The sequence below is a fragment of the Corvus kubaryi genome, unplaced genomic scaffold (genome assembly GCF_017639235.1).
Source record: "Corvus kubaryi isolate FWS band 111438036 unplaced genomic scaffold, C.kubaryi_AGA036_p1.0 split1-37355, whole genome shotgun sequence".
Classification (NCBI taxonomy): domain Eukaryota; kingdom Metazoa; phylum Chordata; class Aves; order Passeriformes; family Corvidae; genus Corvus; species Corvus kubaryi.
Genome location: NW_024582078.1, coordinates 212,900 through 225,086, shown reverse-complemented (window position 1 = coordinate 225,086; position 12,187 = coordinate 212,900). Strand labels below are relative to the sequence as shown.

At 59.7% G+C, this 12,187-nt stretch overlaps 1 protein-coding gene across 3 annotated transcripts; it reads right to left on the bottom strand.

Annotated features, from left to right (window-relative positions):
* Window positions 1-3,493: 3,493 nt before the first annotated feature.
* On the bottom strand, window positions 3,494-11,517 carry CSF1 (colony stimulating factor 1). 3 transcript variants are annotated; one of them, XM_042013685.1, is made up of 9 exons: window positions 11,410-11,517; window positions 10,008-10,136; window positions 8,227-8,289; window positions 7,772-7,951; window positions 7,266-7,443; window positions 5,602-6,419; window positions 5,302-5,357; window positions 5,161-5,213; window positions 3,494-4,852 (listed from the first exon to the last, which is right to left on the bottom strand). In XM_042013685.1, exons 1-8 carry the CDS (start codon window positions 11,428-11,430, stop codon window positions 5,162-5,164), a joined length of 1,497 nt encoding a protein of 498 aa, XP_041869619.1. In that variant the 5' UTR covers window positions 11,431-11,517; the 3' UTR covers window positions 3,494-4,852; window position 5,161. The 3 variants fall into 3 exon arrangements, with proteins under 3 accessions (XP_041869619.1, XP_041869620.1, XP_041869618.1); XM_042013686.1 differs by having other exon boundaries at window positions 5,602-5,729; XM_042013684.1 differs by lacking the exon at window positions 11,410-11,517 and adding an exon at window positions 10,230-10,422.
* Window positions 11,518-12,187: the final 670 nt, after the last annotated feature.

The following is a 12,187-nucleotide window of genomic DNA, read 5'->3' as shown; positions in this document are numbered from 1 at the left end:
TCAGCGTGTTGGGCGTGGTCATGAATGGGCGTGGCCAGGAACCTAACCGCGGGCCAAATCCCAATTAACTAAAATAACGATTAATTAGTTAATAACTACATAAATTAATTAAATTAATTAAATAAATTAATGATGTAATTTTAATATATGCATCATATATAAATATTAAAACAAATTAATTGCGTAGACTAAATAAAATAATGGTAGAGATTGATTTTATGCATTAAATAGCGACAATATGCATTAAATATTAATTTTATTTAAATGCGTAAATTAAGAAATTAGTTATATAGATTTACATTTATAAGCGTTATAAAAATATAAAAGTTATGTGAATTAATTTTATACGTTTATATATAAATAGCGTGCACAAAATTTTTTGTTAAATAAATTAATTATATAAATTTAATAAATAAATTACATAATTTTATGTATTTTTCTCTATAAATATAGAAACTAATTATATAAATTAAATAAATTAATTGATTCGTTAATTGGAAAATAAAAACTGAAACTAAAAACGAGCGTTTTCTGGGTAAAAAAAAATTGTGTTTGTTCAGGGGGAAGAAGTAAAGCAGGAGAAAAAACACGATTAATCAAGAAAATAGTTTAAATAAAACACAGGTAAAAGTAAATCAGTGAGAAAATAAAACATCAAGGAAATGGAGGAATCACGGAGAAAATCAAATGAGGCAGCAGCGACAGGGTGCGGGCAACCCCAAGGTGGGCAGGGCCAGCGGGTGCCCTCCGTACCCCACCAGGGGTGAGAACCCAAACCCAGGTGAGTGCCCGAGCCCGCGTGGGTGTCCAGCTCTGTGCGGGTGTCCAGCCACAGATGGGTGGGGGTAGAGCCCCGGATGGGTGTCCAGCCCTGGGATGTGTCCGCTCCCAGGTGTGGGAGGGTGTCCAGCCCTGGGGGTGTCTGACCCCACACGGTGCCAGGGCGCTGGGCAGGCTCAGCCCCGCTGGAACCGCAGCCCCGGCTCAGCGCCAGCGCAGGCTCAGGGCAGTGACCTCCGGCCCTCATTACCCATTAACGAGCTGAGCGGAGCCACCAGGTCCCCGGAATCACCCGCCCACATCCCCAGCCCGGGGGGGGGGGGGTGCTGAGCACGTTTTGGGGGTGCTGAGCCTGGCCAGGGCTTCCTCCCGCACTCTTCCTCTTCACCCTCCTGCAGTGGGGTGGCTGCTGGCTCCTGCATTCCGGGGGGGTGGCGAACAACCTGTCCCCAGGGCCAGGGACACTGAGGGGCCCCATCCTGCACCACGGACCGCGGTCCCCGGCTCGACAGAGTCCCCTCAGGGGCTCTAGGGACCATTCCAGGACAGGCAGAAAGGCAGGGCTCTGTTCTGGGACACCCCGACCCCATCCCCAAATGCCCCACAGGCAACTGGGAGGGGTCTGAGCCCTGTTCCGCCTTTAATTTCCCAGGGGTGTTCCCTTAAAATACAAGCTGGGAAAACATCGGCGTGTGGGTTAAAACCCCAGGGAAAAGTGCAGATAACGGTTTTTTAACCAAAATCACTTTGTCTGGCCACAAAACGGCCTCTGGCCACCTAAATCCTGCAGCAGTTCCTTGGCCAAAACCCTGTCCTGGACCCGCCGTGCCCCAGGAACCGCGGCCTTGGGGCCTTTCCGTGGCTTCTGCCCTGTCAGCAGCTCTGCGGTGCCCGCGGCTGCACTGGGGAGGGTTCCCAGGGGGGCATCTGGGGGGGTCTCCGAGTGCTTGGGAGGTTTTGGGGCAACAGGATGAGCCTGAGATGTCCCAGCCCTGCCAATGCCACAAGCACCAGGGATGTGGGGACCCCCAGGACCGACCATGCAGGGGTGCCACTGCAGGCCAGCCCATGCTTCAGGTCCCAGGAGCCTCTTGCTGATGCTTTCCCCTCCCACCATCCATCTTTTCCCCCAGATCCCCTTTTCTCATCCCATCAAAGCAGCTTTTTGCAGTACAAACACTCATTTGGGACCCCAGGAGGGACCCCAGGGTGCCACCACCCTCCGTGCCCCACTCAGTCCTGGGGTGTGGGGGTTTTTTCTACCCTCCCCTACAAGTGCTGAGGGACAGGGATATAGCTCCGTGTCCTTCCCAGCTGGGGGATTCCTGAGTGGGGGGCTGAGATCTGGTTTTTCCCCCCTCACAAATTTCAGGGGGCTGGGGTGGCTGCCCAGGGCAGGGCATCGCATCCCTGCTCCCACACAGGCCGGTCACAGGGTGGGGAAAAGGCCACCAGCTGGGAACATGAGTAGCAGAGGGATCCTCCAGGCCCGAGCACTAGGGCAGAGAGACAGAGCTTGACTTTTTCCCTGCATTTTCCAGGTGCTTTTACAGCACATAGAGCAGCCTCATCCCTGGGCATAAGGGATTGTGGGGTGTAAATACAGAGAGGGGGTGGGTACTGGTGCTCCTCACACCCCCCCAGCAGCCTGGGATGCTCCCACCTCTGCCCCACAAGCTCTGCCACAGCTTCAAGCTGCCATCGTTCAGCTCCAGTCACCGTCTCCTGTGCAGCTGTGGAGCTGCCTGGAGCATCCTGGAGCAGGGCAAGGACTCGCTGCCCCCAGCACCCCCATACCCGGGCATGGTGCCCGCCCCTAAGAGCAGCCTCTGGCCTCAAATACCCCCCAAATCTGACCATAATGACTGTGGCGCAGATCCAGCAGGATATATATAGGTCCCACTTCCCTGGGAAGGGGATGTGGACCTGGGAAACCCCCGGCTGCTGCTGGGGAGAGGAAGGGCTGGGCTGAGTCAGCTCCCCTCGAGGAATCCTGTTTGTCAGCAAACAAAGCAGCAGCTCAGCCCTGGCACTCGCAAAACGCTCCCGGGACCCCATCGTGCCCTTCCCACCCCCTCGGATGAGCCATGGGGGTGTTCACCCTGCACACCCCATGGGCTGTGGAAGGCCCCTGGTATCCCCCTGGAGATGCTGGATCCGTGCAGGGGGAGCAGGATGTGGGGCTCCCCTGCTCCTGGAAAGAGGGAAGGGGAGCCGGGGGAGTGGCGGGGAGGAAGGAAATGCCTCTTCCAGTGCTGTCTCTCTAAGCAAAGTGCTCCAGGAAACTTTGCCTCAAGTGTGTTTGCTTTAAACAGCTGCTTCCCAACCGTTGACACAGATTTGGGGGGGCCCAGCCTCAGAGCTGGTGCCAGGAGCTCCCAGCAATGCCGGAGGGAGCTGGGGGCAGGAAGGCCCGGATGCATCCCTTTGCCCTCATCCCAGTGGCCATGAACTCCCACGTGCATCCACAGGGAAGCAGATCAGGGTAAGACTACCAGGGGTCAGCCCCCAGTCACCCCCTCAGGGATGCCAGGGCTGAGACAGGAGAGTCACAAGCTCCAGTCCCCCCTTGCCCCACAGACTTACACCAAGCTACACCTCTCTGTTTATTCATAATATTAAATATACAAGTTGTTTTCCATTATTTTCTTTAAATAGACTTTTAAATGCCTTTGTATAAAATATTTCAGCATTTCATTTTATAAAAAAAAAAACCACACCAAAAAAACCCACCCTGAAACCAACAAAAAACCCCAACCAAACAACAACAAAAAAAAGGCAAAATAAATCCAACGTTGGTAAAGGCAAGTTTTCTCCCCCAGGAGCAGCTCCTCCACAGTGTAAACGGGTGACTTACACCACCAGGAGTTTGGCCCCAGGCTTCCTGCTGCATCAGGGATTTTCACCCTGATTTACACCAGTCCCTCGCCCGGGAACCCTCTCCTTCTGCCAGTCATAAATACACATTATATATATATATATACATATATATATATATATAAACCCCAAATTAATAGTGATGCTTTCTTTAAAAACAGTTGGGTTTGTCCATATTTTCATCCTTCATATAAAAATAATACTTGAAACTCCCAGAGCAGCGCGGCCCACGCTTCATCCGGGGCTGGAGGGAGCCGTTGGATTTTGGGGTATCTCCAGGGCTGGTGCATCCCAAACCAGGCTCTTCCCAAAGCCCAGGAGCGGGGCTGAGCCAAGAAGCCCCTGGGTGCCCAGCTGGGGCAGCTCCAGCTCTTACACCCGCATGGATCCCATCATTCCCAGCCCCATTCCCTTCTCCAAAGCGCAGTCACCAAAGAAATGGAATCCCAGCGAGGCCAGCTCGCGGCGATGACCCTGCGAGGGGCACACGGCCCCCCCAGAACACTTGTGCAGGATAAAGACTTCCGTCCGCTCTATCAAAAATTAAAAATAAACCCTAACAATAGGAGGATGGGGGGGGACTGGGACGGTGCCAAGGGTCACCCCAAACCCAGCCCCACGCAGGGACATGGGCATGGGAGGGCTTTAAATATTCACAGTGTGAGGGTTTGAGTTGCAAGTCAGGGCTGGGTGTCTCAGGACTGGCCCCCCTGGGATTCAGGATGCTCCAGCTGAAGCCTCAGGAAGGCAGGGTGAAGGAGGCGATGGGTGCTGCTCCAAACCCAGTCTGCTGGGATGGGAGAAGAGCCAGAGGATTTGGGGAGCTGGTCCCCTCCATCTTCATCCAGCGCTGGCCATGTCCAAGTGGGATCCGTCATCCCACATCCAGCAGCATCTCCACCGTCCTGCTCAGCACCGCAGTGTCCCACCAGCCACCGCTGCCGGCAAAGGCCTGCGGTTATGGTTCCAACACCTTCCAGCCCTTCACTTCCCGGTGCCCGGGGGTCCCACTCAGGGCACATCCCCCCATCCTTTTGTCCCTGCCAGGGAGTTTTTTGCCGTCTCTGGCCGCCGGCACAGGGCAAGGGAAGAGGGAGTGTCAGCATCACGGTGAGACCGCGGCAAGGCTGGCGCGTGCCAACCCTCCTTCCATCCGGATCCGTCCCCCGAGCAGCTTCACATCCTGCCTGGGGCCCTGGGAAAAGGAGGAGAGGGATGAGCAGGAGCCGAGGCTCTGCCAGGGAGGGCAGCGTGGGGAGAAACACACAAAAACCACATGTAAAAACATTATGTATATTAAGAAAGGGCCAGTAATGGATTAACGAGCTGCGAAACCACATGCTGGCAGCGCTGGGGCGCAGACCTGCTCCTGTCCGTGTCTTCCCACCCAGAATTTCCCTGACCGTGGCCAAGGTCAGCACCGATGAGGACAATCCAGGGACACAATATTGTCCTCACAGCTTGGACCGGAGCCCTGTGAGGTCCCACCCAGCCCCTGATCACCTCAGAGATCCTGAGTCTCCAGCTCTGAGCATTCCCTTGCTCCCTGCAGCGCCCTGCGACAGAAAGACAGGGGGTTTAGAGCAGGGTCACCCAGGGTGGGGGTCCCCAAAGCCCCCCCACGCAGGATGCTATCACACCCACCTCCTCTCCGGCTCCTTGGGGTCGCAGCCTCCATCCTCCAGTGGCCGCTCCAGGACCTGTGTGGAGGGAGGGAAATGGGGAGATGAGCCCTGGGGAAGGGGAGGGGGCTGTAGCAGGGTGGGGAGGGGTGGAAATGCCCCAGATAACATCCTCCTACCACACTCAGCACCACCAATTGTCCCCCAGTCTCAAAATCATGGGGAAAATGGGGCTCAACCCACATTGGCCAAGAGACAAGTGGGGAAACTGAGGCAGGAGAGGATCTTGGTGCCCGGGGAGGAGACGAGGCAGGGGTCTTACCCTGGATTTATACTTGTAGAAGAGCAGCCCTCCCGTGGCCAGCAGGACGGCCACCACACTGGCCACCGTAATGTAGATGAGGGGCTCCTGGCGGCCCTCCCTGGCAGGCGGCTCCTTCCTGCGCTGCTCTGCGCCCAGAACAAAGCCAGAGTCAAAGCTGGGCCCGGCCCCGCCGCCATCCTCAGGGCCCCGCAGCCGGCTCAGCCCCCAGCCCCATGCCCTCGCCCTGTCCCTGGGGCCGCCTGGGGCTCGCAGCTCTGGGGCCATCCTGGAGAAGCGGAGCTGTGTGACAGGCTCGGACGCCGCAGCGGGATGGATCCTGGCTCCGCCGCCCGTCGAGCCAGCGCTGGGCGATGCTGTCAGAGTGGTGGTCCTGAGCCCGCCGGGCTGATCCGGGAGGATGGAGCCTCCCCACTGCTGGCCTGGATCCTGAGGCAGGTGGCCGGTGCCCCACTCCACCAGCTCTCCGTCCCCACGGAGGACGGGGATGTCACCCAGTGCCAGGCTCAGCGTCCCGGCCGGATCCTGGAGGGCTTCGGCACTGCTGGCTGGAGCTGTCTGCTTCATCCCGGGGGCCAACGGCAGCGCTGTGTCACCTACCCCAGCACCCAGGACCTCCTCGGTCCCTGAGCCCCCGTCCGTGCTACTGGGGGGCTGAGATGGGGCCTCTAAGTCAGCAAGGGCGGTATGGAGGAGGCTGGAAGGGACCTGGGTGCTAGCAGGTGCCATGTCCCTGCCAGTGGCAGCAGAGAGGGAGGGCTGGGTGGCAGAAGGGAGGGCAGGGGACAGGCAATTGCAGTCAGGATCTGTCCCCACACCTGAAAGAAGGAGAGAGAAGAGACAGCCGTGGGGTCACCAGCCTCTAAGAGGGGCACAGCCAGCAGATCTGAGGTCAGGGGCACTGTCCCCGTCCCTCCCCGCAGCCCCAGGCAAGCGGGTCAAACAGCCCCTCAAAAACTAGGAGAGTGAGGGAGAGGCAGGGAACAGGCAGGAGCAGGCAGGGCAGCACGAGGGTGACAAGCAGCGGGTGGGACGAAGCAAACCCGAGTCACCGGGTGCCCTGAGGTGATGGCAATGGGTTATTCACAACTTGCAGGAGCCAGACAGCCACGTTTAACGTCCCCCATGGCACAAGGACATGGCACAGCTCCGACACGAGGATGACAGTGAGACGTCTCCTCCATGCAAACACAGCACAGGCGCTTGCGGAAGAGCGGATGGCAACACGGGGCTCTTCCACCCCAGCAGCAACACTCTCCCTGAAGGCTTGGCCAGGGGAAACTGAGGCACGAGGCAGCTGAAGTGACACAGCCAAGGTCATGCAGCGCGTTGGTGGCACAGCTGTCCCTCCATTTCTCCACGTTATGCTCCACCCGGCACCGGGGCTTTGAGACAGAGCCAAGCCTGATGTCTCCTCAGTCCCCCTCAGCATCTCCCCCTCGCCTTGCTTCCAGTAGGATTTAGCCCAAATCCCACCTTCAAATGGCAGCCAGCCCCTTCTCCCCTGACACTGATGCAGAGCTCGCTGACACAGGGAAAGGGACCAAGGTGGACACATGCCGCACCCACGGACACACGGCTCTTAAGCTGCTCCATGCAGGTGAGCCCAAGTGCCCCAGACTGGCACAGGTTTACTGGGCAGAGGCCAAGCCTTGGCATCTCACCTGGTGAGGATCCTGCCTTCCCGGGTCCCAGGCAAGTCCTGCGGTAGACTCGGCTGCAATCCTTCTCAAAAGTCTCCTGGTTCTGCAGCAGACGCTTGATGTCCTGGAAGAAATCCTTCACCAGCACCAGCATCTCGTAGGGGGAGGTGGTGAACTCCTTGAAGCACATCTGTGAGAGCTGGAGGAAGCACCAGGCTCAGCATCGGCTCCATGACTGACTCGGTGTCACTGCCACAGATACCCCAGTGCTCCCAAGGCAGGATCTGGTGGCTCCTCGTGGCTCCCTGTGTCCATGCACACCCCACCTCTGCTCTACTTCATGGTCCTGCCTACACACCCATCCCGGGATGCTCTGGACATCCCATTTCACCCCAGGATGCTACGGAAATCCCATTTCACCCAGGATGCTCTGGACATCCCATTTCACCCCAGGATGCTACGGAAATCCCATTTCACCCAGGATGCAGACCCAGGCCCAGACCCCCATGAGGTTGGGGACATTTTACCGTTCTCTCCTCATCATCCTCCTCCCTGATGCAGGGGTCCACATTCTCATTGATGTGGTCATACATCCTGCGCACCATCTGCATCTTCCGGGCGTTGGATGAGTTCTCCTTGAACTCTGTTCGCTCCAGGATCTTGCCCATCAGGGGAAAGGCAGCTTTCACATAGCAGATGGAGTCGTTCTGCAAGGACACAGACCCACCAAAAAGCAACAGCGGTTACTGGATGGGCATCTCACTCTGCCTGGGGGAAACTGAAGCACGGAGGCACAAAATGCCTTTCTACAATCCCACAGGATGCCCAAACTGGGACTTGGAAGCCACCTGGCCAAGTGGGATGCTTGTCTCCTGCAAAGGGAGATGAGAGAGGAGATTGGGGATCTGGGGACCTCCCACCATGCACCAGCCAGCCCTGCTCCCTGTCCCCTACTGTCCCCAGCAAGAAACCACTCACTCACCAGCTGCATCTTGTCAATGAACTTGAAGGAGACCCTGCCTGGGTGCTGCATCTGGGTGTCAGCCTGGAAGGACAAAGCAGGATGTCACCCCACATCCCCAGGGACAGCAGCCTCAGATATGCCATGCTCTGGGCACAAAGGGGTCCCTGAGACCCCCAAATCCGCAGGGCTTGAAGGACTTTGCTCCCATTCCTGCTTCATCCCATCCCATACTCCTCCTCCTCACACAGGCACATCCCTAAGGTCAACGCAGTGGCAGGAGTGAGCTCAGGATTCCTGCTCCCATCAGGATGTTGTACTCCCCGAATCACAGACCTTCTCCTGTCTTTCCCTGCCTGCTCCCACCCCGCCTCTCTTCCTCCTCCTCCTCCTCCTCTTCCTGCCAGCACCACAGCAGAGCCCAGCCCTGCTTAATTCTCCTCGGGTCTCCCCCGCACCACTCTCTCCTCTAAAGCCAGGCTGCAAAAGAGCATCCTGCCGTGCAGGAGGTGGCCGTGACACCAGGGTCACACATTCCCCAGGATCACACAATGCCGGGGTCCCACACGCAGGGCTGCCGGCCCCCCATGCCGCGACCCTTTCCAGTGGGAGTAAAAACCCACCCTAACCAAATGCTCCCCCTCCGGGCTGGCATCCCAGGCTGGGAGGCCGAGGGCTGGCAGAATTGCCGGCCGGCAATTCTCCTCCTAGACTGGGATGCCGTCCCGGAAACAATTGCTCCATTATCCTGCAGGCGCTGGATCGAAGTCCAGCTCCTCCATCAGCGAGGAGAGGGCTACAGTCCCCAGCAGGAAAAACCACATCTTCCATTCAAACCTGCTCCGTCTCCCTTCTCCCACAACCACGGACCCAGTTTTAATCCCTGGGCGGCAGAGCCAAGGCTCCAGGGATGTGGTGTGCAGAGAGGGCTCGGGCAGAGGAAGCCGAGCTCGCACAGAGCGGCTCCTGGCCCCGCAGCTCGGTGGTTAAAGAGGAAGAGGTGAAGCGAGCCCGGACACGGCGGTTACACAGAGCTCGGAGCGAAGCTCTTGGGGACTCGGAGGCGCCGTTCCCGTCTCTCACCCGCACACCCCTCTTGCTGCAGGCAGAATTTAATCTGCGACAACCCTGCAAATCCCTGCGTGCCCCCGATTCCCGCTTCTCCCCTGAATATCCGCGTGATTCCCCGCTCGGAGGTGAGCCAAGGGCCACAGAGAGAGAGATACGGGCCCGGCAGCTGTATCCGATGGTGGCTGTGCTCCGGGGCGGCTGCCAGCACCCAGAGCTGCCCACGGGCCACATGGGATGACGGCCCCATCACCCAGCCCGGTCGTCTCCATCGCCTGGCCGGGCCCCCCTCACTGCCTGCCACCCACCCACAGCCCCGTTGCCAGCCCAGCTTCCAGGCAAGCAGCTGGACTCAGGAATGCAGCCGGATTCCTCTGCTTAACCCCTGCGCAACCGCCCAGAAAACACCACAGCCCGCAGCGCCGGCCCCTCCACTGCTTCCCCAGCGCCCCTGCGCCCATCCAGCCTCACTCCTGTCCCCTTCCCGGCCTCGCTCCTGCTTCTGTCTTCTCTCGTCCCTCCTGTCGTCACTTTTCCATGGCCACCCTTGATAAAAGCACAACATCTGTCACCCCCCCGGCGCCCACTGGTCCCTCGTGCCCATGGATGCTCAGTTCCCGGGTACCATCACTTCCCCAGAGGAGCTGAAAATCACCTGGTTTCCTTATTTCAGCACTAAATAAGAGCTGGTTTGTGCCCGTCTGACCCCAAACGAGCCCCGAGGGGGCACTCACCAGCTCCTCCAGCTCGGCCAGGTGCCTCTCTGTGATGATCTGCTGGCAGTAGCTGTTCTGTTCCGTCTCATGGATGCAGAGGAGGAGGAGGAGGAGGGATGACAGCAGGGAGCAGCGGAGCAGGCACACCTGAGCACGACACAGGAGAAGCTTGAAACAGGGATAACCCACACACACACCAAGCCCCCCTGCCCTTCTCCACCCACCCCCCAGCGTGACCACCTCTGTGGTGGCCGGGGCTTGGCCACGGTCCAGCAGGATAATCCCACTGTGGTCCTCTAACCCCGTGCCTATCCCCATCCTGCTATTTTTAGGAGCACCAGGTCAGCAGGGAATTTCCCAAGGCCCGGTGACACAAGCCTGGATGTGGCTCTTGGCCACCTTCACATTCCCGATCCAGTCCCTCTCCCCTCTCCCACACCATTTCTCCGTCTCTCCTGCAAATCTCCTCCTCCGCCCTGGCTCTCCAGAGCCCATCTGACACACTGACCCACCCATCCCAAAAAATCCTCTTCCCACCCTCCAGACCCCCCCAGCTGCACCCGCCGGGCTCTTTCCATGCAGCAGCTCTGGCTTCGTCCCAAATTTCCCTCCCAATCCCCCTGCAAAGAAGCGGGGAGGCCCCGATCCGTGGCGGAACTCCGATGAGCAACGGGGCTTGCTCATCTCAGAGCCAAGACTCCCGGGGTGGGGGTGGAGGGGACCCTCGGGTGGGTGTGCTCCCCCGTCTCCCGGTGCACCGGCAGGGAGAGGGTGCCTGGGTGATGGGTGGGGGGGAATTTCCCTTGGATGATGTCCAGGAATCCTCCCCTCTTGTGAAACTCCAAGATGCCGCCTGGGCCACCGCCGAGATGTGGCCACGGCTGAACGGAGCCTCACCCCGCCGGGAACGGGCTGGGGACGGGGCTGGAGCCGAGACTGGAGCCGGAAACGGGGCTGGAGCCGGGGACCGGGAGGGGGACGGGGCTTCACCCCGCGGGTCCGGGGCTGGAACCGAGGACCGAGACGGGGTTGGAGCCTCATCGCGCAGGTCCGGGAATGGAGCCGGGGCTGCAGCATCCCCCCGCCGGGGACGGGGCTCGGGCCGGGGACCGGCCGGGGCTGAAGCCGGGGCTGAAGCCGGGGCCTCCCCACGCCGGGTCCGGGAATCGTGACGGGGTTTGGAGCCGGGAACCGGGGCTGGAGCCGCGGCTTCACCCCGCGGGTCCGGGGTGGAACAGCCAACCGAGGCGGGGCTGGAGCATCCCCCGCCGGGAGCCGGGACCCCCCGAGGAGGGGACCCACCACGAGGGCACGGGGACAACCGGAGCCGCCGCTCCCGCGGGGATCCCGCACAGGTGGCAGCGGGCGCCGGGTTGAGGGGGGTCTCCGCGGCCGTGGGTAGCGGGAGGGGCCGCCGTACCTTGGCTCCGAGGCGGGGCATGGGGGCTGCCGTGGGGCCAGGGCCGGGCGTAGCGGGCGAGACGGCAGCAGCGGCGGGGCCGAGCGAGGCCGGGCTGAGCCGCCGCCGCGGCCGCGCTCCCCTTTATAGCGCCGCGGCAGCATGTGGTTTATGAGAAAGCGCTGGCTGGCGGCCAGGCCCCGCGGGGCCCGGGCCGGCCCGGCACCGGGCGGGCACCGGGCGGCACCGGGAGGCACCGGTGGGTCCCACAGGCACCGCTCGGCTCCGATCGGAACCGCTCGGGTCGGGCTGGAACCGCTCGGGTTCGATCGGAACCGCTCGGATCGTTCAATCGGTTCGACTCGCCACCGCTGCGGTCGAATCGGTACCGTTCGGGTCGGGCTGGAGCCGCTCGGTTACACTCGGATTGGCTCGGCTTAGTGGAATCGGATGGGATCAGCTCGGCACGGCTCGGGCCATTCGGATCGGATCGGCACCGCTCGGCCCGAGGCACTGTGTGTGCGAACCCCCCTCGGCACCCGCACACGCGTGTGTGCTCACACCTGGGCACACACACAGATCTGCACAGCAGGGACAGCCACCAGCCCGGGATGTTCACGGTCACCCCGGGCACTGATACCCATGTGCACACACAGCCCTGAGCCTGGCACACGTGTAGGTGCACGCTCACTTCAGGGCACATGTACACACAGAGATGTGCACGTGTGCACACGCCAGGGACCCCTTGGGATGTGTACCTGTGCACACACCACACCTGTGTACGTGTGTGGTCACCCCT